Below are 25,986 nucleotides of genomic sequence, written 5' to 3'. Positions count from 1 at the left end.
TTGCTTCTCTTGCTGCTATTTTGTACTGCAATATATTGTACACAACTCACCAGTATAATTGTCATTTATTTAATAAATATGGTTTGTGTGGATTACAAGTTTGACTACTTCCATATTATTATAACAGAATAGTAAATAAATATAGCAATTCATTACAATAATGAATTTGAATAGGGCCTAGACTTACTTTAAAAGTTTTATCTAAAATTAGCAGAGCAGAAGAAAACATTTTAAAAATGTTAAAGGTATGCAGTATGCAACATTTAAAGCTCATGTATACAGAAATGAATATTGAAAATAATTGGTTAATTGTACATAAATCAAATATGTGTAACATAAATCATGACGGAAAAACATGAATTTCCCTTAAAATGGTCACTATAATACTAAATTTGGCAAAGTTCTGCTATTCGGTAGTTTAACCTATATAATAGCATGTCTGGTGACTTCATAAAAAGTGGAAGATAGAAGTAATTTCTTTCTATTTACAACATTTGTAAAACAAGGCCAACAGCCATAAGTCGCGTGCTAAAACGCATAGTGATACCGGACCGACAGACAGACCGACCGACATAGTGAACTATAGAGTCGCGTCCACGCGACTAAAAATAGAAAGTATACTGTGTAATTTTAACTATCCCCCATAGAAAATACTTCAACATGTATAACAAAAATACAATCACAAAAATTATGGAACATAGTGAAAATAATAGAACTAGATCACTAATTATTGGAATGTATAATCGACATAAATGTTTTTCCCGCACCTGGCCCTTTTTAAGACTTTGTCTTTCTCCAGCAAGAACAACAGGCAGGGTTACACAAAGCTAGCCCCTTTTTTTAATTCGATCTTTTAATTGGCTTGAATTTACCAAAATAAACAAAAATTGGATTAACAAAAATGTTCGCCGAAATATTGCAAACGTATGACTGTTATCTTCATGGTTTGATAGTATACTATATTTATAGTAGTATACCTCTTTACAGTAAACTGCAAAATAAAAACTGTGTTTGGTCTTTTCCATTGTTATACGTTTATTGAAAATCCCAGGGAAGATTCAATACGGGTACTGTATAATATTGATAAGATCCACGTTGTAACAATTCTTGTACAATATTTATGACAAATATGCTCCCAACGCATTGCGTGATGCAGGTTTCTTTCTCGTATGTATTGGAAAGTTTGGAAATACTTGCTGACGACTAAATGAAACGTCTGACCACATATCAATTGGAATTAAATTCTTTTCAATTTCGATTCTTTTTCTCTGTTCAAAACAGCGCGCACAATGCCTCTGCCCAACAACGTCGCAGAAAGGTGTTGGCACACTGTGCCCTGTACATGCCTTGTAAATCCCCATTGAGAACAACCTCTTTCGTAGTCGCTGACTTGAGTGCGTACGTAGACCTTCCTCGCTATACGGTCTCTGAACCGTCTCACCTGGCGGCATAAGTAGTGGCTCAATTATTGGTAGTCGAGGAACGCTACTTTTATTTACTGTATTATTAAAGTTTCTCTCTGTATCACTTTCGTTAAGATTTGGTAGTTTTTTAAGAGAGGGGCGGTATGGCGGGATCTTAGCGGAATAGATGGATTCAACGTCCATAAAGTTGACCCCAACTTGCTTACCCTTTTGTAGAGCTGAAGCTCCTACAACTTGTGGCCATTCGGTGTCGTTTATGGTGCTTGTCAACTCATCACGTATTATGTTCCCGTTTTTTGTGACAGTTACAATTGGTTGATAAATGTTACGTGGCACTGGCCAAAGTGGTTCCTTCCGTCTTGTAGGCCTACTTATTAAACCTCTGCTGCACATCCACTTATCGTGTCTCATATTCGGTCAGTTTATCCGACAATCCACTACTGTATTTTAAAACTCCTGTTTGAAGTTATTATCAAAACGTGTTAAATTCGTAAAGTGAACTGCTTTAAAATTCTTCTAATTAAGGAAACAATAAAAGTCTATCAATTGCTTAGGCCTATAGCAAATAAAACATATTTCCGAACTCGTGGTATCAAATAGCGTTTGTTCCATTACATTCCTCATCTACAATCTGTAAAATCCGTAAGATAGGTTACTATATTCTGTTCTTAGTTTTAATTTAAAACTTTGAAGTTAGGCTTATGATGTGGAGCAGTTTAGACCTACTTTCGACTAGTCGTAAGTGTTGAGATCTATCACATTCTGAGCACCACCCTTGGCAACAACAGTCTAACAATTTTCTCTGTTAGTCAATGAGTCTTTGTATCCATTGTCAATATTAAGTAGCCTACTTCCAAATCCGTTGATGTGACATTGAGGACCAAATCCTAATTAATTCATAAATAAATCAATACTGTTAAATAACTAAAGATTTCTCTCTAAAAGCTTTGTTGTTGAGATTATCTTGAAAACAATGTCACAAATAAGAACTTAAAACAAACAGCAATGTCTTGTTAGATCAGAAACTGCTGTATAAAGTTTGTCCTAAAATCGGTAGTCATTATTTTGCTGAAATGCACTTTTCACTAAATTAGTCACAAGAAAGAGCGCAACAGAATAGGTAATAACACTACCAGAATAGAACTTCAGCGGTGCTACTAAATTAGCTTAGATACGCTGCAGGCAGGTACGGATTATACACTCATAATCGAGTTTATTCATAGGCCACAACAAAAGTATTTGCTTAGTTGTAATTTTATCATAGCGTTTCTATTTAATCAGACAGTAGGAATAATAGTAAAGACGTATATTATTTGCTTTTGTCTAGTCTCTCAGTGTCCAGTCCAGAAATATCGAGAAAAGAACTGTTGTCTGCACGTCCTAAATGTGAAACTATATACCGTATTAGAATAAGGCCCGATTTGAAAAACTCCCCCCTTAGAACATCATTGGAATAAACTCCATCTTGAATAAACGCCCCGGGTGGGTTTATTTATTTCCTCGAAACGGCCCAATAAATTACAATAAAGAATAATTTATTTTACAATTTACCAAAAGTATGAGTGATATAATTTTTACTGTATTTATGGCGCTTCTTGATCAACTGTGTTGTTTTTAATCGCGTGCAACAAGACTCTATAGCTCACTATGTTGGTAGGTTGGTCGGTCACGTCTCGGTCGGTCGGTAAACACTAATTCAAATTTATAATAATCAAATGTATATGGCTTCATATTCATATGGCTTCATATTTAGGGGGTTATTTTGATTGTACACTGTTACAATATTAGCCTACACCTACAAAAATAAACTCCTCTCCACCACCCCTGTCTATAACTTCGCTTGTCATTGGTTAAAACGCTTGCGTTGCGTTTACGTCCTTCGTTACGTTCTAGTGAGCCTCTCCTACATATACAAATAAGAGGGCGGTATTTTTCACCGTAGTTTTACTTTTCGGTTTTTTTAATGTAAATGTGATGTGCGAGGTGTGTGTAAAGTAGGTGAAAATAAAACAATGGCCAATGTAAATATTATTAGTCGTGATAATCGCGAAGATACTGAACTATTGGACCCTGATCTAGAGTTAGACAACAACAGAGACGATATATACTGTGGTATGGATGGTGACAAAAATGAACGTCAGCTTGAAAATTTCGAAGAAGATGTTGTGAAAACCGCTAGCGCCAGGCTGCGTGAGTAGCAATAACACTTCTTGAAAATCAGTACAAGTAGGCCTACAACTACTACTAGCCTACTACCTAGAGCGCCTAGCCTAGTGCTACCTACTAAACTCGGCTAGAATATGTTCAGTGCCTAGGTTACTGTAGGCTAGGTTGTTTTTTATGTTGTTTCCTAGACTAGGTATATATAATATATTCGGCAGGATACCCAGACTATATGCCAAGGCCCGGGCCCAAGGCCAAATTATGATTTCAGTCAAGCTTACAAACAAATGGGTACAGAATAAGAAGAAGCCAGTATCAAATAACAGTAGGCCTAGACTAGGCCTAAAACTAAAACACACAAATAATAATTGATAATATCAAGAAAATATTGATAAAATAGATTATTTGTGCCAGTTAATATTAATAAATTCTAATATTCAAATAGAAATGTAATGTGGTATTATGTGTGTGAATTTAGTGAGGAAAAAAACGTGTCATGGATTTAACGCCGTGGTTAGGATTCCGGCACTCAACTGCCCAGCGTTAGGGAATCCGACACGCTATTGCGCATGCCCAGAGCGAGGTAATCGGCGACTCTATTAATAGTATATACTCTATCATCTACAGACTAACACAGCATCACAATACACTATCTTTGCTAACAGCGATGGATCAATTAATAGCTGCACCACGGCGAACTAGCCTAGCCCATTCATATTATATATAAACTTCATATAATTATGAATTATAATTACATGACTAGTTTTATGATTTTCAAGTACAAAATAAAAGATTTCATAACGCATTATTATACTGTAATAACATGTACAGTACAAGTTGATTTGCTGACGGCAGCCGCTGCGCGGACATGATGTGAAAAAAACAGAACTGTTCGGGAAGTCGGGGTTGCAACGCTACGCTATATTCACTTTTCGTACATTTCTTGAAATACGCAAGCGTTATACCACTGGGTAGGCCTGTGTTTTTCTCCCGTTCCGAACTTCATACTTCCTCTGTCTAATAAAATTACAGCATTACGATTCTTATATAGATACAGTACTGATTCTTATCAATATCATAATAATTATTTTAACGTGTGGCGTAGTCGTATTTTAATTATTTAATTCATGTATGGCCTAGGCCAAGTTTCATCCATCGCTCTCTCCCCCACGCAACGACTAACTAGGCTACAGTAAATCCCTATAACAACGTCCGACTCTCTCGGTGGTGTGGTGCGCGGTCTGTGGCACTAGTGCAAGCTATAATTACTTCGCTCTGGGCATGCGCAATAGCGTGTCGGATTCCCTAACGGTGGGCAGTTGAATTCCGGTGCCGGAATCTTAACCACGGCGTATATTTAAAGCGACCATGTATTTGAGATTAAAATATGGTTATTAATAATTTAGACCGGACCCCCAGAAAGTTTATTCATATAAAAAGCCACAAAAGGTTTGATGGGCTTATTATGTAGATATATAGCTATAATTCAATAATCAATATTGCTGCCTGGTCATATCCTGTAAATTTTCCCTAGTGACACCAAATAGGAGGGGTAAGAAATGGATTTAATCATGTGAAAAGCCACACGGATAAAAGTTGTTAGATATCTTCCTCATATGTTTATATGTTAAAACAGCAATGATAGCAACTTTATCCTGCCCAAGACGGTAGCCCCAAGTGACCACTCAAAAATGGTGTTATTCATGTACAGAGCCACACAGTAAATTCCTTTTTGCATTGTAACTACCACACATTAGGGTGCACAAAAATACCAATTGGATGACAGCAACTTTATCCTGTAAGTTGCCCCAGACAGTAGACATAAAATGCCATTTGGGCCAAACAAGGTTTAATCATGTGAAGAGCCACACTGATAATTTATTTTGCATTGTAACTGTTACACATTGGGATGCATAAAAATACCATTGACAGCAACTTTATCATGTAAGTTGCCCCAGACAGTATCCCAACAATTTCAAATTACTATTGACAACATATTTAGGCTATTTTATTATATAAATGGTGGTTTTAAACTCACAGTTTTTTTGTGCTGGTATAAGGGTGCGCCCCCTTAGAACCGCCTCTGTCATACCGCTTAATAGAACAACACTAAACAATAATGTCATGGCGCTGAAACAATGTGTTTTAATCAAAAGTGAAAGTACTCTACTATTTTTTTCCTTATGGTAGGAACATTTTTTTATGGATTTTAATGATATTTTCAATGTTTATATAAATTACTAAAATGTAATTTTAATTCAATTATTTTTCGATAATAATATTATTCATTTATTTGCCAGAGAGCAATTTGTTTACATTGTTCACATGGCTGAAAAATGACCATTTTCGGCAATTTTTTAGAAACAAGTCCGATTGCTTTATTACATTTTTTATGTCAGGTACTACTCCCACAGTCTATCTGAAATTAAAACCAAACATATTATGGTTATTTACAAATAATTTTTAATGTTTATAAAATGCATACTGTAGGCTTATATTGTAAAGTCGACAAAATGGGCTGGATCTTCTCTGAACCAAATCGTCTCGGGGCCGAATCATCCCGCTACTAAATGAAATTCCTTCCTAATGTCTGTTTTTTTCTCAATTATTAACTAGACAACATAATTTGAATGTAATTTTTATGCACTATATTCTTCTTCTCTTCTTCTTAATGTTTTCCGTCTTCCGACATTACACTTTCCACAATTTGTTTCCATTTTTGTCTGTTTATGGCAGGATGGTTTGTTATTGTGTTAGTGTCTACATGTCCTTGTAAGTCCTTTATATATAAAGAAAAATAATAATAATATATATTCTGTGTCTACTTTTTATTTTAAAGAAAAATTTGGTAGCAACAAAAACATGCCTTTTAATTGTGCATTAGGTTAACAAATGAATAAAAATTTTCAGAATTTCACTCGGACGAGGAGGCAAGTGCTCAAGAGTGGCTTGACGAGGATACAGATGATACAGACATGCAGGGCAACATTAGCACAGATGCTGAGGAGGACACGTTTGAAGATATTGCCAAATATGGCATCATTCAAGTAGCAGGTATCTAAACACAATGCTAATTAATGCAGACCCAGTTTTGAATACTATACCAATCGTCAACAAAACATTGGCGAACACAAAGACCAAAAAAACTATTTGTATTGCATTGTAGGCTAACCATTGCTGTAAAATCAGGGTAAAATCAGTAAAAGTATCATGTTGAATGTGAAACAGAAAAAATGTCTAATTTATCAAATAGATTAATGATTTAAATGATTCAACAACTACAGTTGAACCTCCTGTTTGAAGCATTTGCTGCTTACGAGAGGTAACCGCTTATAGGAGGTTGGTTCCGTCGATAGAGGTTCAGACTGTGTAATGATGTATTTTAAAAATTTGTAAAACTTATCATTTCCTTGTTTACACAATTTTAAAGCGATATTTTGTCCCCCAAAATCATAATAAATTAATAATTAATTAAAATCACACTTTAATGGGCCATTTTGCAGTTATGAAGTTATTTAGTTCCATAGGGGGAAAAACAAACATAAATATTTATTTCACTTTATAAAAAGACGAAACAAATAACAAATTTAATTTTTTTTCAAAACAATTCACCGACAGACAATTTGATTATTGTTTGCTAAATAAATCATGGTTTTGGTGATCTATATGTGAAATTAAAATGGCATATAATATTCATTAACAATTTAAAAAATTATTTTTTCAGGAGTACAATATATCTTTAATGTTCCAGTATATGTCATATGATTATGAACAAAAATTTCACGCATTTGGCCACAAAATAGATTTTCATCGTCAAGAATTGGCTCAATTCCAAGCCAATACATTTTAAATACTGTTGCAATTAATTTTAATTAAATTTGTAATTTCTTTCTCATTATCATACCTTTGTACTAAAGACTTCCCATGAATCCCTCTTGCAATGTCATGATGCTTGTGGATTTTATGCTAATTGAGAATTGGATTCAGTGTTCAATGTTAATACTTACTCAGAATGTGAAAATCCATTGAAGAATCATAATGCAAATTATAACTGGAGAACGTTTAATTTGATTTAAATTCAGTTTCTGCAAAACAAAAATTATACAAAACACCAACTATCTAATTTAAACAAAAAGTCAAAGATTGTCATTTCAATACTTTTTTGTAATGTTTGTTTTTATGGTAATACAATGCAAAAAGATAAAATTAAACTTAATCGAATAGGAAATAGAGCAATTAGACTAGTAGGAGAGCACTTACCTGATGTTGAATCCTTGTATAAAGAAAATGTGTTAAAAAAAGTAAAAAGTATCATTGATGATGAAACACATCCTCTTCACAAACAATTTGCTCTCATGAATTCTGGCATAAGACTACGTGCACTTAATACCAAAACAAAACGGTTTAGGTGCTCGTTTGTACCTAATGCTATACACTTATATAACTCCAGAGTACAAAGGTAAAATGTAACCGATAATTTTTATCTAATTTTAACAATTTTTAGCCTCTTAACTTTTTGTGTGTGTTTTTGTAAATTGTATTTTATATTTTTGTATTTTGCCAGTTTTCAAATCACATTTCAGTTTTTTAAATGGACAATAAAGTATATATGACTATGACTTCAAAAGCAACCTGTACTGTACTTTAAATGGGATATGAACGGTTGGGCCGCCGACGAGTTGAGCCGCCGGTAATTTCTATGAAACGCCCGGTGCGTCTTTTACGACATTTCGCCTAGTGATTAGAGTGGTGTCCTTATAGCACATAAGTTCATGGTCTTAGGTTTATTGTGTCATGAAAATAAATAATATATAATTACATACTACAATTTTATTGGTTTGAACCGCCATAACAAAACAGCAAAGGAAAGTACCATAGGCTCCTAGTCATATTTAATAATTTCAATGTAAAAATGCAGTGCACTCTATAATATGTTTGGCCTACCACGTAAAAATCACATTGTCTCTCAGGACTAGGCCTAGACCTAAATAGAGTATTGATGTTCTTCGAATGAGGTTAAATAATTATTATTTTTTATTTACTATCTTTTAATATCATATTTTATTGAATTTTACAATTTTAATACACAAAATATTTTACTAAAAAACGGTGATTTTATGATGTAATTATTTTACCGAAAATGGAGTAGGCCTAGTTCATACAACTGCCGCCTGTAGAGGGAAAACATGTTTAAGTAATTTTTGGCTAAAAACGATCATTTTCGGTGATGTTTTAGGCCTTATATTTTGGAATCTACAAGTCAGATTTTCATAATTATTTCTTTAATTGTAATATTTAATAATATTAAATAATATATACTAAAAACCGTGATATAGGCTATATACATAAACTTTTGAATATACATTGTTATCCCCAATAAAAAACGAGCACCGGAGAAAGTTAGCATTTGGCGTTTCATAGAAAATAACGTTTTTCTGGCGGCGGCTCAACTTGGCCTAATCCCTTTAAATATGATGTTTTTAAAAACTCAGTCTAACCTAATTTTATTTTATTTAAAACATATTTATACAGGATATAACATTATCAGGTATGATGTAGTAACATATTAGGTTAAAATACATAAAATTTTAAAAGTTGCTAAATTTTAAAGTTATAATATAATATAATTCCACAAATAATAGAACAAATACAGAGTAAGAATAAATTATACAACCACTAATTAACATATTAATATTAAATACAAGACCAACTAAAGATTTTTTTTTTTTTAAATCCTCCATTTTTAGGGGTTTTTTTTCTGTTGTGGTATCAAACTGAAAACTGCTTCGGTAGGCCATATTTAGCAATTTATGTGAACTTTATTCAATCAATTGTACATGTTTTTGGTATTATAATGGTAACCATAAATGCGTATTTACAGTGATTTTTACAAAAAAAAATGTATTATAAAATGTATACAGTGATTATTTACAGTAGTGATAATAAAAATTAATTGTTTATATTGACTATTGTTGGAAACAGAAGTTGAATAATAAAATACTGAATGAATACAAAGTTTCATTTACACCAACTAAACCCAACCCCAAAATTGTCAAATTTATTAAAATGTATTAAAAAAAAATATTGCAAGATTCATGATTAGACTGGAATAATGAGTACATACATTACAAGTAACTTTATTAATACTCTATGGTTGGGCGTGTAAAAACCAGGACAAACGTTCTGATGACTGCTGTAGTAGATGCTTATTACTTTATTTTCAATTTTGTATGATGCTAGCTACAGTAATTCGTGTGATGTTTTTGCTTTCACTGATTAAGTGAATTCCTATTATTAGGATAATAATACATCAGTATACTTTTTTTTTCTTCTTGCAGGAGATGACCGTGTGGGTCGGAAATTGATTCTTTTTTTCTGCTCTAATTTACCATCAAGTAAGGAATACAACCAAACACGTCTTTTAGGGTAAGGCAGAAATATTTTATTCCGTCGGCTTTTTGTAATTAAGTAGGAAATTCCTTTAATAGGGTAGGAGGTAGATTATTTATACTCGTTATTGTAGTATTTGATCATTAAATGTTAAATTTTTTTCAATGGATTTGTATTAATAATATTTTCATTGAAGATAAACATAAAGGGTTGTCCTGTCTATGATGAAAACCTATTTATTTGGTTTTTGTATGAAAAATGTACTGTACCCACATCAGCTATAATCCCACTCCCGACTTTACGATCACCTTTGCAAACATACCCCTGGCAAAGTCCCAGTGTACAATTTAACATTTGGACAGAGTGGGCCTAGAATAGAAGGGTTGGGATAATACCCGGGTAACTGTACAGTACCCATGTTGGTTCACAGACTTTTTCACATTTTAACCACCCTGTGAAAAAGTCTACTCTATTGTACAATCAACACACATGAACCATGGAGCTTTTTTACACACAGAAATTGTTAAACCAACAAACCAGTTTGTTACTATTTGCACAACTTATAAATAGCAATTTGATTTTATAATGCATGCACTGTATTGTAAACCATCACCAAGATTCAGATAGATTTTACTTTTCACTTTATAGGTTCTTGCAGTATACACTAAATCAGTATGTGGAAAATGATTACACATTGGTGGTATTTCAGTATGGGCTCACTCAGAGTAACAGACCCTCCTTGAAGTGGTTGGTTCAAGCCTACAGAGAACTAGAAAGAAAGTAGGTCTTAAAAAGTAATTTCCTAGGGGTGTTTGGTTTCTGTCAAGTATACCTTGTATGCCTTTACAAAATGTCTACAAGTTGTAGCTTGGTGTTTTCCATTCCATATTTTTCTTCCAATCACACGGTCCCTGGTTCAATTCTGAGGTACAGTAGTGTCTATGTTAATGCTTATTTACCACAGACGAGCGGTAATGGTAAGCGGAAAACAAAAATATAGAATATATAAATTTCTTATGCGGATGGGCGGTATCTGCTTAGGATAGATAGAGATTCTTTGTGGGACAAGCTATGTGTTTTCAGAGCATTACCGCTCGTCTGTGTAAATTGGCCTCTAGAAGTCATGATTTTTCTTTTCTACTCCCTCAGCCTAAAATAATATATGTAAGTTAAAGTGATAGCTGTACTTATATGTAAACAACAGTGTAAAACTCATTAGATTTCCTATGCATTCCAGGTGTCATCACATACAAATCAATCAGTGAACAATGGAAATCTTGCAATTGTTCTGATATCATTAAAACATCCTTAATATGTTGTTTTCAAACTGTGGTTACCAGTAAAGTTGTTCTTTAAGAGACATTTTATCTATTCTGTAATTTAAAGTTAAAAATAGCATCCTTAACCATACACAGCCATCTATTCTAAACATCTATTTCTTACGCAACAATTTCATATGTACATTATAAATGACAACAACATCTGACTCTTCATTATCTTAATAAAGATATTTTTCTTTGCAGATACAAGAAGAACCTAAAGGCTCTATACTTCGTGCATCCTTCATATATGTTACGAATATTAATGGGCATATTCAAGCCCATTGTAAGTTCAAAGTTCAGACAGAAGATCGATTATGTATATTTTCTCCATGACCTTGAACACATTCTACCGATGAAGTCTATCAAAATACCTCCTATTGTGCGACAGTAAGTTGTCTAATTTTCTCTAGGGTGAATTGCAATAAAGTTGGTACTGATGGTCATAGAATTCATACAGCATAGAATTCATCCAGCATAGGATTCATACAGCATAGGATTCATACAGCATAGGATTCATACAGCATAGGATTCATACAGCACAGGATTCATACAGCATAGAATTCATACAGCATAGAATCCATACAGCACAGGATTCATACAGCACAGGATTCATACAGCACAGGATTCATACAGCACAGGATTCATACAGCACAGGATTCATACAGCATAGAATTCATACAGCATAGAATTCATACAGCACAGGATTCATACAGCACAGGATTCATACAGCATAGAATTCATTCAGCATAGGATTCATACAGCATAGGATTCATACAGCATAGGATTCATACAGCATAGGATTCATACAGCACAGGATTCATACAGCACAGGATTCATACAGCATAGAATTCATACAGCACAGAATTCATACAGCACAGGATTCATACAGCATAGAATTCATTCAGCATAGAATTCATTCAGCATAGGATTCATACAGCATAGGATTCATACAGCATAGGATTCATACAGCACAGGATTCATATAGCACAGAATTCATACAGCATAGGATTCATACAGCATAGGATTCATACAGCATAGGATTCATACAGCATAGGATTCATACAGCATAGAATTCATACAGCATAGGATTCATACAGCATAGGATTCATACATCATAGGATTCATACAGCATAGGATTCATACAGCATAGGATTCATACAGGTTTAAAATTGAAAACCTAGAAAACCATCTGAAATATTTTTGAGTCCACGCTTTCATTAAAAAGTCATGGCAGTTTTCATTACTAATACATTCTAACAGATAAAAGTCCTTAAGCGTTTTTTTATAAAAAAAATGTATGAATTAAAGTTAAAATTATCTACATTAGATCTAATTAACTACATTTATTGTAAAAATAAATACTATAACTTTTTTCATCTTTAAATAGTTAAAAATGTGAAAAACAAGTTGATTCTAATGATTAAAGCGGCCCTTGTTTCTCTCTTTTGATCATAACTTACCATAAAACGTACATTTGAGACAAGGAAAGACTTGGTTCAAAGTTTCTAAAGTAATATATGCATTATGTTGACAAAACATCAACAATGGTTGTAATAAATGGGTCTTTAAATAATATTTTTACACCTTTTTTAAGTGATAAAAACCTGCAAATTAATCATTTGTTTTAAAATCCTTTATTTATAATATTCAAATCATAATTTATACTTCATATGTAATTTATTTTATGAATCTTTATACATGATTCACACATAACACGCATACCAAAATGTAACAAACTGTTACTGGATATCTCCCAGGATAGTCTGACTATACAATACTTTCACATGCTAGTTAGTCACCGTGTACATTTACTATGTAAAAAACTCATTAGAAAGATAAGGTATGTGCTTATGCATGTGTGTACCAAGGCAACATTGTATTGGCTAATAGTCTCTTTTAAAAACTATAGAATGCCACAGTATCTACATTATACCCAAGACTTTTATAGTGAGCTCAATAACCTAATCATTGCCTAGGTCTAATAGCAATCCATCCTATTCCTTTTCAATTTATCTTTAATATTTAAAATTGAATTTTGCAACTCTTGACAGACACTTTTTAACAAAACAATTAATCATTTCAATATTTATCTGTAAATATAATTTTATGATAATGAAATTTGATTTTAAATAATAAAACTTTTAACTTGACGCTTTGATGTACATTTATAAAAGGAAACTTAAAGGGCAATTTACAGAGATGAGTGGTAACGGTAAGCGGAAAACAAATATATCGGATCTATGTTATTTCTTATGACCATTTACACAAAACACAGATTGGAAAAAATACAGATTTTATGTGGGAAAAGCTACACGGTTTTTCGCTTACAGTTACCCCTCATCTGTGTAAATTGGCCTTTAGATAGATTACCATATTATGCCTGAGTATTCCATCCTACATTGCCATCTAATGTATCTAGGCCCCTTGGAAATACTTTACTCACAATTCCAAACAAATTTCACATTAAAATATTGTAATGGATAGTAGTTACTGTACTAGTACAGATACAATACTAAATTTTCCTGCAGTTCTTCGCTTTAATTTCAAGATCTTGTACTAAAAAATTCTATTGTATTATATGCAATATGTATTTCAGTTGCAAGGGTTATGTAAATTTGCAGATAGTAGTTATACTGAAGTTCCTTGTAGTATATATGAGGTTTAATTTTATTGAAACATGTTTCACTTTCCACGAGTGGGAGATACAGTACATCAATTACATCATAATTAAAATTACAGTTTTAACATTTAATGATAATAGAATATATTAATTTTTATTTGTATTCAAAATAAATAAATCATTTTCTACTGGAAATGGCTGCAGAGATGATCCCTTGTTATAAGGGATTATCTTTGCATAAAACATGTAAAGAGTTATATTCAAATGTACGGTAACACTGTATTAAAAATAATGCTGCTACTTATGCATTGCACTATGGATTCGTTTATGTAATACAATCTTTTTGTTACAGGCATGATGATCGTGAACTAGTTCGACACGGTAAAAAACCTGCTGTATCAACGAATACAGATGGGCCTGTCAAAGAGTACCCACAAACACAACAGTTCAATGTTCCATTAGAATTGTGAGTATTAGTTATAACTTTGGTTAGAAATCCCCTTTATCATGTTTTTTTCACGCTGCTGCTTTAGCCCGCTACGTCCCAGGAGGATGACTCATTAAGAAACCGAAAGTAAAGCAGCAGTTATATATCTAAGGTTGACAGTTTTGCTAAAATGTATACTCGACTGTAATTTATAGGTACCACAAAAAAACGTCTGGGAAAGAGTCTAACGGTTGAATGACAAATCCCAAAGCATTTGTGGTATTTATGAGTCCCATGATATTTTATAATTCCCTGTCAGATGATACTTCACACTTGAATGAAGTATCTAGGCATGATGAAGTGACCCCCAGACTTGACCTTACCAATAAAATAAACTAAAGTGACTGATATGAAACACAAACTCTGTAACAAAAAAATAATATTTGTTCACATATAAAAAAAAAAAAAAAACGTTTAATTATAACTCAAAAACCATTGTCTGACAGACAATTTAAGTATTTTTTGCATTAAATTACATTTTTTCAGGTAAAATAACTATTATGTGACAACACACAAATTTGAAATAAAAAATATTTTTCAGAGAGACAATATATCTTTAAAACTGTTACGTCAATAAGCGAGCAGCGTTTTTTGTAAGAAATATTTCTTGTTTATTCATTACACAAAAGGTGTCATCACAAAAAATGTGCACACAAAACAACATCGAACATTGATATTGTTAGTGTCACACAAGTAAATTATTAAAACATATTATGAAACATAATTGCCATTCAAGGTAATTGCCATAAAATCTTTGTTTACATTCTGTGGTAACTCATAAGACAACCCCATTTTTAAAAGAATAAGCCAACTCGGCAAACAGAATTAAATTAATAGGCTAGTCTACAGTGAATTTTTCTAATGCATGCCAAATCGAATTCACCAACTGAAATACTTGTGTACAGTATACTAATAGCATATATTATGTAAATAGCACACAGTAGACGATAAATAATGCATTGAAGCAATTTCATAGTGAAAGTCATGCATTCAAGTTTAATCATGAACTGGAAATTGTATTACCTAATGAGGTATAATTCCTAGGGACAAATTTGTTTTTAATAATTTAAATTTTTAATGGATTTTATGACATTTACTATATTGATTATTAAAAAAGTGTCTATTTAAGAGATCAATATTCATAGTTTCCAGAATACCTTTTCCCTGCTATTGCCATACATAAGATTATTGTACATACCTTGCAAACTTTGGTATAAGTACAATATTAAATAATTTATACCTCACTTTTAAATGAAAGACTTGCATAATAATAATCTTTATTGGCAAACTGGTCAAACAGTGCGTTTAAGGAATAAACATAAAACAACAATAAAAAATCAAAAGTAATTATTTAACTAATGTACAGATTAAACAATATTAAATAACACAAAAACACTTATGGGATCGAATTATGTTCAATATTATCAATCAATAAAGATGATCGTTTTTCCATAATGCTTTACATAAATGATTTACGAAATTGTCATAACTTTGTAATAAATATTATTTTCATTTCAGTGGATGACACAGATACAAAGCTATGCGTTCAGTGATTGAGGCTTATGTATGAATGAATTGTCCCAAACATAACTGGCGTTCAGTGATTGAGGCTTATGTATGAATGAATTGTTAACTGGCGTTCAGTGATTGAGGCTTATGTATGAATGAATTGTTAACTGGCGTTCAGTGATTGAGGCTTATGAATGAATTGTTAACTGGCGTTCAGTGATTGAGGCTTATGTATGAATGAATTGTTAATTGGCGTTCAGTGATTGAGGCTTATGTATGAATGAATTGTTAACTGGCGTTCAGTGATTGAGGCTTATGTATGAATGAATTGTTAACTGGCGTTCAGTGATTGAGGCTTATGTATGAATGAATTGTCCCAAACATAACTGGCGTTCAGTGATTGAGGCTTATGTATGAATGAATTGTTATTATTTTCAATTATGTGTTTGTGTATGCCAGTTTTTCACAACACATTCTGTTACTTTTATGATGGATAAATATAGCTTACTTCAAGAATACATTTTTTTTCTATTGCCATGTTTTTGTTTTCTCTTGAGATGCAGATTAATCATAGAGATCATTATTGCATGAATCTCTTGTTACCAGACATTTGATAATCACACCGATTAGATTTAAAAAAAAATGTTAGTAGAGCCAAAATAAATAATCATTTGAAATCAATTCCTTAATTCCATTAAAATATAATGTTCGATATAATATCATGGAAGTCTCCAAGAGTAAATATTATATTACCCAGATCATGGAGCTTTATACTTTATAGCTCCATGCCTAGATATCAAAGATTATTATTATTGTATTTTATTTTATTATCACATATATATCTACAGTATCATCGACGTTGTTGTATAGTAGTTTTTTGTAGTTATTTTCAAACCCTTTTTTGTCTATTTCTTTTTCAGTTTGAAGAAACAATGCAATGGTGACCCAATTCCAAAAGTCGTTCGTCAATGTGTTACCCACCTCAGACAAAATGGTAACTACTGTATGATACATAGGTGTTCAAACTTATAACAGTATATAATTGCAATGTACTAGTGTCTTAAACACTAGTTTGGAGTATTACACTGACTCTATACCATCATTACACTAGTTTGGAGTATTAGACTGACTCTATACCATCATAACACTAGTTTGGAGTATTACACTGACTCTATACCGTCATAACACTAGTTTGGAGTATTACACTGACTCTATACCATCATAACACTAGTTTGGAGTATTACACTGACTCTATACCATCATTACACTAGTTTGGAGTATTACACTGACTCTATACCATCATAACACTAGTTTGGAGTATTACACTGACTCTATACCATCATAGCACTAGTTTGGAGTATTACACTGACTCTATACCATCATTACACTAGTTTGGAGTATTAGACTGACTCTATACCATCATAACACTAGTTTGGAGTATTACACTGACTCTATACCATCATAACACTAGTTTGGAGTATTACACTGACTCTATACCATCATTACACTAGTTTGGAGTATTACACTGACTCTATACCATCATAACACTAGTTTGGAGTATTACACTGACTCTATACCATCATAGCACTAGTTTGGAGTATTACACTGACTCTATACCATCATAACACTAGTTTGGAGTATTACACTGACTCTATACCGTCATAACACTAGTTTGGAGTATTACACTGACTCTATACCGTCATAACACTAGTTTGGAGTATTACACTGACTTTATACCATCATAACACTAGTTTAGAGTATTACACTGACTCTATACCATCATAACACTAGTTTAGAGTATTACACTGACTCTATACCATCATAACACTAGTTTGGAGTATTACACTGACTCTATATCATCATAACACTAGTTTGGAGTATTACACTGACTCTATACCATCATAACACTAGTTTGGAGTATTACACTGACTCTATACCATCATAACACTAGTTTGGAGTATTACACTGACTCTATACCAACATAACACTAGTTTGGAGTATTAGACTGACTCTATACCATCATAACACTAGTTTGGGGTATTACACTGACTCTATACCATCATAACACTAGTTTAGAGTATTACACTGACTCTATACCATCATAACACTAGTTTAGAGTATTACACTGACTCTATACCATCATAACACTAGTTTGGAGTATTACACTGACTCTATATCATCATAACACTAGTTTGGAGTATTACACTGACTCTATACCATCATAACACTAGTTTGGAGTATTACACTGACTCTATACCATCATAACACTAGTTTGGAGTATTACACTGACTCTATACCAACATAACACTAGTTTGGAGTATTAGACTGACTCTATACCATCATAACACTAGTTTGGAGTATTAGACTGACTCTATACCAACATAACACTAGTTTGGAGTATTACACTGACTCTATACCATCATAACACTAGTTTGGAGTATTACACTGACTCTATACCAACATAACACTAGTTTGGAGTATTACACTGACTCTATACCATCATAACACTAGTTTGGAGTATTAGACTGACTCTATACCATCATAACACTAGTTTGGAGTATTACACTGACTCTATACCATCATAACACTAGTTTGGGGTATTACACTGACTCTATACCAACATAACACTAGTTTGGAGTATTAGACTGACTCTATACCATCATAACACTAGTTTGGAGTATTACACTGACTCTATACCATCATAACACTAGTTTAGAGTATTACACTGACTCTATACCATCATAACACTAGTTTGGAGTATTACACTGACTCTATACCGTCATAACACTAGTTTGGAGTATTACACTGACTCTATACCGTCATAACACTAGTTTGGAGTATTACACTGACTTTATACCATCATAACACTAGTTTAGAGTATTACACTGACTCTATACCATCATAACACTAGTTTAGAGTATTACACTGACTCTATACCATCATAACACTAGTTTGGAGTATTACACTGACTCTATATCATCATAACACTAGTTTGGAGTATTACACTGACTCTATACCATCATAACACTAGTTTGGAGTATTACACTGACTCTATACCATCATAACACTAGTTTGGAGTATTACACTGACTCTATACCATCATAACACTAGTTTAGAGTATTACACTGACTCTATACCATCATAACACTAGTTTGGAGTATTACACTGACTCTATACCAACATAACACTAGTTTGGAGTATTAGACTGACTCTATACCATCATAACACTAGTTTGGGGTATTACACTGACTCTATACCATCATAACACTAGTTTAGAGTATTACACTGACTCTATACCATCATAACACTAGTTTAGAGTATTACACTGACTCTATACCATCATAACACTAGTTTGGAGTATTACACTGACTCTATATCATCATAACACTAGTTTGGAGTATTACACTGACTCTATACCATCATAACACTAGTTTGGAGTATTACACTGACTCTATACCATCATAACACTAGTTTGGAGTATTACACTGACTCTATACCAACATAACACTAGTTTGGAGTATTAGACTGACTCTATACCATCATAACACTAGTTTGGAGTATTAGACTGACTCTATACCAACATAACACTAGTTTGGAGTATTACACTGACTCTATACCATCATAACACTAGTTTGGAGTATTACACTGACTCTATACCAACATAACACTAGTTTGGAGTATTACACTGACTCTATACCATCATAACACTAGTTTGGAGTATTAGACTGACTCTATACCATCATAACACTAGTTTGGAGTATTACACTGACTCTATACCATCATAACACTAGTTTGGGGTATTACACTGACTCTATACCAACATAACACTAGTTTGGAGTATTAGACTGACTCTATACCATCATAACACTAGTTTGGAGTATTACACTGACTCTATACCATCATAACACTAGTTTAGAGTATTACACTGACTCTATACCATCATAACACTAGTTTGGAGTATTACACTGACTCTATACCGTCATAACACTAGTTTGGAGTATTACACTGACTCTATACCATCATAACACTAGTTTAGAGTATTACATTGACTCTATACTATCATAACACTAGTTTGGAGTATTACACCAACTCTATACCATCAACAATGACAGGAATTGTATTCACTACGATAATATGCAAAAGAAAATATTTCCTAAATGATTTTGAAGAAAATTACCATAACATTTAAAATTCAAAAACTTTTATTGTCCAATGATTCATATAAAGAAAAAAAAAACATTGGAAATGTGTTGTTTGATACACACTACAGAAAATGACAATAACTGTACACAAAATACAGTTAGCAAACCATATAAACACAACTGTCCTCAATACCAGACAAAATATGAATGGGTTTTTAATGATAGTAAATGAGGGTGGCCATTTTGGAGCTGGAAAAAAGTCTGCTTTTTAGAGGGATTTTGTTATTAGGAGAGTTGATTGTAGTTGATTCAGTTCAGCATCATAACATCATTCTATTTTTTTGTTTTGTCTGCAGCTCTTGATGTTGAAGGTGTATTTCGTCGTTGCCCCAATGCACAAATAGTAAAGGAGGTTCATCAACAATTTAATAATGGTAATTACATATTATCCATTAGTCAAGTCGACGTTTCGCAAATGCTGCCTAAAATTCTCTTCCCGATACCAACCCATGGCCCAACTGCCCAGCTGGACCAACATAATAAGTAAAAATTGTGCTGATGATCCACTGAAAAAATCCAGGGCAGCCTGGGGTTACCCCTTTATAAGAGACATGACACGCACACACTGTGTTCACACATGATTTGACATTATATTGCGATCCAAACACACATCAATTGCGTTTAGTACGTTTACTAACGTCGAGCCATATGTGTTTTTTTTGCAAGCCACCCTGCTATACAAATGTGGGTCAAAGCCCAAAGTTTTTCGGAATGTCGATTTAACTGACCAATCAAAACAACCACATGACAAGAGTGTATTGCCATAGTGTATCCCCTACGCCCCGAAAGTTATATGTGGACACTAGAACTATAGCATTATACCTGCGCCAAATTTATAGCAATTGCTGCCACTCAACCAAAACCACAACATTTCAAAATATATATTTTCACAAATTTTGATGCCAGAAATGTAAATAACCTTTCGTACTTGTAAAGGTGCTGTGAGTGGAACTTTTTGTTTTTTACTCCGCAGGTGAGAAAGTTGATTTCAACGAATTGCGTGATGTGCACATACCAGCGTTGATACTCAAGACCTTTTTCCGAGAACTTCCTGAACCAATCATGACCTTTAAACTCTACAATGACATAATGAAAGTGCATGGTAAGCATGTTTTATATTAAACAACAAAGATTATTTTATCTTTAGTATTAATGTATTCACATTGTATTTCAAATTTAAAAAGGCTGATTAACTAGTAAATGGTATCTATACGTGAAAGATATAGAATTCAGATTATTTCTGATGACCATTTACTTAAAATGCGCAGCAGTTAAGTGGAAAAATTCTCATGATAGATAGAGATTTTACGTGGGACAAGCTGCACAACTGGTTTTCTGCTTACCGTTACCGCTTATCTGTGTTAATTGGCATTAATAATAATAATAATATTTATTCGGTCATCAATGTAAAAATAACCAGGAATGAGAATAGGCTAAAGCCCAAACAGATTCTGCACTCACTCCATACAATACAATCAGTTAAAGATAAAACCATATACAAGAAAAATACAAATAAATTATACATAACATGAAATATAGTGTTTTGTTAGAGCAGCCTTAAATATTGAAATTGTTTGTGAATCTTTTATGTCATTTGGTATTTGCTCCCATAGTCTAGGAAAGGAAACAAATACAGAATTATGAAAAGTATTGCCTTTCGAATTCCAACGTAAAAGCCTACCCGGACATCTTTCACTAGTTTTAATATACTCATTGAAAGAATGGGGACAGTAACCTTTCAACACCTTAAAAAAAAAATAAATAAATATAGAATATATAGAAATATAGATTCTATATTTTTGTTTTTCGCTAATACCGTTACCACTTACCATTATACCGCTCAGCTGTGTAAGTTGGCTTTAATAAACTCTTTTTCTTCAATTGTGTCTACTATACTAACTACTTTAATCAGGGAAATTGCACCTAATAGTGTGAGGTGGGAAGGTGTCTTAATCACAGTAATCTTTCACATTTGCACAGTTGCTTTAGATGCAACAAAACTACAGTTCACGAGATTTACATGTATCACCAATGATCAGTTGACGCCTCTATTTGAAATTCATCATCTCCTAATATTTCAAAAAGTACAAAAATAACTTGTTTTTAACTTATCAATAAGGACTCTGATCAAAATATGTATGTACAGTGTATTGTTTTTGTTTTATATCTCCAACATGTTAATTATCTCAGGGAAGAGGGAAATCTCTGGTTATCTCAGCTTGTGCTGTTTTTTTTCTTTTTAAATGTGGCCAAACCCTGTATGGGCTTCACTCTTTTTTGGTCATCCTTTCATAATGTATACATATTTTTTTTTTTTTATTGTTTATCATAATATGGAAAAATAAACTGTTTTGCAGACACACCTGATGAGGATGTTAGAATTGAAATGTGTAGGAAGCTGGTCAGTGAACAGTTACCAGATGATAATTACATGATTCTTGATTATCTTATGAAACTGTTAGTTGAGGTATGTGGAGTTTTATATATTTTTATTGGTTAGGAATTATTGCGATCAGGCATATCAACTCGTGTTTCGTGTTTAGTACGTTGATAGATGAATTCTTATGCTTTTTTGCTCTACTTTACGTTAAAATCCTGTGTTTTTATCATTTATATGTAAAATTCTTTGCTTTACTTTATTTTTAACAAAATGTATAGTTTGCTTTGTTAAGTAATTTGTCTTATTTGTTTATGTTTTCCATTGCCTTGTTTTTATTGTTCTTTTTATATGTATAAGGGTAGCCACACAAACGAGCATTTCTCTTTTGGTTTTCCCTCCATTTTGCTTCATTTTACATATTGACCTTATTATTTAATTTCATGCAATTTGGAAAATAAATTTGGTTGCAATTTTACATTATTACATTTTACCTGTACCCATCCCTGTGTAGCCTTGTTATGTTATCAATGTAGCAGGTACCAAGATATTTTCTATGCTGTGCTTGATTATTAGTTATTGTTAGTTAGATTATCCATTACCTTTCAATTGGACAAGTGAATATAGCCTTTTAATTCAATATTTGTCCCAAGAAACTTCCTTCCTCCACACTACTAAACAGGAGCCAGTGAAATATAGAGCATATGTCTGGAAAGAGCTTGTTTTAGAGTTGTATGAATATTTTTCATATTAAACCCAAAATACGGTTGAAGGTGTGTTTCAAACACGATTTAGACTTAAATGATACAGTAGCAATAGTCATTTGGTGTTGTAACATATTAAAAGACTATAATTTTCTACTTGAAATTTTCTAATCCAAGTATCAGATTATTAAGTAAAAACTGATCAAAAGCATGTGTATCCCTAAGCCCTTATCATGACAGACTTACCTCTAGTGTACTTACCTTTAGTAATATTCAACACAAAGCAATCTGTAGACGAGAGTAGAAGTTTACAATTTATTTTTTTTGGCTGGATGTATAGCTAAATAAGTTTATTCAAGTTCAAGTTACAAAATTTAATTCAACAAATTACTGAAATGACAATGATGTGGGTATCAGGCTGGATCTAAATAGAGATACAAAAAAAATAAGCAAAAGCTAAATCAAAACAATAAAGTAAAACAGCCAGAAAATATATACAGTATATGTTGTAAGGGATTACATTGTATTACTGTACCTATATATCCATAATTAAATCTAAACTGCTGAAACCAGGTATGTATTTTTCAGTTATCTCGTTTATTTCATATCTTGGAAACAAATTTATTTATTTCATAAAAGAAGCATCAGTTATTGTTTTTTTTAAATACCTCCTGAAAGAGTACATATGTATCTCTACGTTAGCAACGAAATCCATTGTTACATTTTTATTTTGTTATAAACCAACCCTCTAGATTGACAATTAAAGACTATTAAGTTTATAATTACTGTATGTGTACTATCACAAAATGCTCTTAATTTTTTAGGTATCGAACAATTGTGAAGTAAACAAGATGTCACAACCTAATATTGGAGTGGTCTTTGGTCCGAATCTTGTCTGGTCTGATGAAGAAACAACATCACTGGTTTCCTTGACTTCCATAAATGTGTTCACAACGACTCTTCTCTATCACTATACAGAGATATTCACCAGGAATTTAGAGGAGTATGTTCCTGATAATGCTGTTCTGGTGAAACAAGACTACACAGAAACTGATGCATGAAGCAGATAGAGGGTGCTATAATGGTATATTCCATATTACTTGTATGATATCAAATGTTATAAAAACCCATGGCATTATTTTGTGAAAATGACAAAAATGATACAAATATCCTTCCACTCATTGTCACCTGCCTCATATTGATGCATATATTAGATTTAGTTACATATTTGTGTGACGATCAAAAGATATTGAAAAGCAATATTGTTGTTTTGATTTAGAAATACAAATATTTTACTTTCGTTTATGATGAGCTTTGGTTTTCCATTTCTCCTTCATACGATGACAAGTTGAAGAAGAATACATTCAATCACTTATTTACTTTTACTTTATCCAAAATAGTTACGTTCAGACGGCTTTTCGTCTGAGGTCAAATTTACGTCAAACAAAAATTATATATGCACGTTACTTCTGAAGAGCATTCACACGATGCTTAATACATGTATGCATTGCTCATTTGCTACCACATATCATTATATTCCTTGTGAATGCGGAAGTAGCACATTTACTCTCTGGGGGTTAGGTTGAAGTAACTTAATACAAAGAGTATCTTCACAGGCACTACCCAGGGCTTGCAACAAACAAACTGCTACTTCAGAGCGTATTTTTTTTTTGTATGAACGTTCCTAGTAACAGTAAATGAATAGTGGTGGTATATATGCCATATGGTTATTGCTAATTGTGCTAAAATTAAAACAAACTATAACCAAGTAAAATTGTTTCTCAGTAAAAATACATTCTGTTTGCTTGCCTGCTCAATCCATTTTTGTTTGTGCTATTTAAAATATTTGAATTTACTTTTGGTTTTTTCTTTGTTGACAAAAAATTACTTTAACTTGTGTAAAATTGAAAGGCATTTAAAGTATATTTTAAATTTATTTTTTCTACTAATTAATATTATTCTACATCCCCAAATTTCACAGTTTTCACAAATTTAAATTTGAATGAGCATATAGTTTTATCATTTCTGCTTTGAATTAAAAGATAACATTTTGTTATGTAACTGAATAGATATAGAGTTGATGAACTGTTAAAATACAGAAATAAATGATATAATATCTAGTAATATAGAGAGATATAAATATGATATACAATAATTATGCTTTTAATTAGGTTCAAAAGCGATATCAAATAGATCCAAGGTGTTTTTCTACTGATTAAAATTTAAAAAAGTGACTTAAACTGCCATTTTTTAACCTAGCGTGCTTCAATTGCAACCAAAAATTGGCTTGAGTACGATGAATTACATCATCATTGGCCACAATGCTGTTTGAAATAACAAAAGTTTAAACTGATATTGATGTTATAACTGCTATTTGTGATCAAATATTCCAAATGATAATGCATTTTGATATTCAATTTGGCAGTACCTGCATAGCAAGCTTCGATTGCAATCGTAAAAACCGCTTTTAAAATTGACCACTTTGAAATGCCATCACTGGCCAATGCAGTTAAAAATAACGGAAGTTCAAAGTGATCGAACTGCTGTTTGTGCTAAACTACTATTGAACATTATAATGTTACACATTATAATTGCGTGTTGGTATATTCAAATTGGCAGTATAATTTTAATATGGTCATGTTTTTGAAATTCCATTAATCTGACAATATGTTTATTTTCCCAGTAGAAACATCCTTAAAGTAAGTTACAGGTCTTGTTATTAAAACTGTTAAAAGGGCCATTTCAGTGCTTCATTGAACCTTGACAATTTTATCTTCCTGTCATTCCT

General features: G+C 32.5%; 1 protein-coding gene across 1 annotated transcript; it reads left to right on the top strand.

Annotated features, from left to right (window-relative positions):
• Positions 1-3,162: 3,162 nt before the first annotated feature.
• Positions 3,163-25,192, top strand: LOC140039799 (rho GTPase-activating protein 8-like). The gene is made up of 11 exons (XM_072085398.1): positions 3,163-3,614; positions 6,498-6,641; positions 9,926-10,013; positions 10,626-10,757; positions 11,501-11,686; positions 14,272-14,385; positions 16,836-16,909; positions 20,414-20,491; positions 21,091-21,219; positions 22,475-22,584; positions 24,023-25,192. The coding sequence occupies exons 1-11, from the start codon at positions 3,437-3,439 to the stop codon at positions 24,257-24,259; spliced, it is 1,470 nt and encodes a 489-aa protein (XP_071941499.1). The 5' UTR covers positions 3,163-3,436; the 3' UTR covers positions 24,260-25,192.
• Positions 25,193-25,986: the final 794 nt, after the last annotated feature.

This window comes from Antedon mediterranea, chromosome 2 (assembly GCF_964355755.1).
Source record: "Antedon mediterranea chromosome 2, ecAntMedi1.1, whole genome shotgun sequence".
NCBI classification, from domain to species: domain Eukaryota; kingdom Metazoa; phylum Echinodermata; class Crinoidea; order Comatulida; family Antedonidae; genus Antedon; species Antedon mediterranea.
This window is presented reverse-complemented; position numbering and strand designations above follow the sequence as displayed.

Excerpts from the sequence above, each read along its gene's own strand:
- LOC140039799 (XM_072085398.1), top strand. The coding sequence starts at position 3,437 with ATGGCCAATGTAAATATTATTAGTCGTGATAATCGCGAAGATACTGAA. Across the intron at positions 10,758-11,500 it reads TACAGAGAACTAGAAAGAAA|ATACAAGAAGAACCTAAAGG; the intron begins GTAGGTCTTAAA and ends TTTTCTTTGCAG. Across the intron at positions 16,910-20,413 it reads TACCCACCTCAGACAAAATG|CTCTTGATGTTGAAGGTGTA; the intron begins GTAACTACTGTA and ends TTTTGTCTGCAG.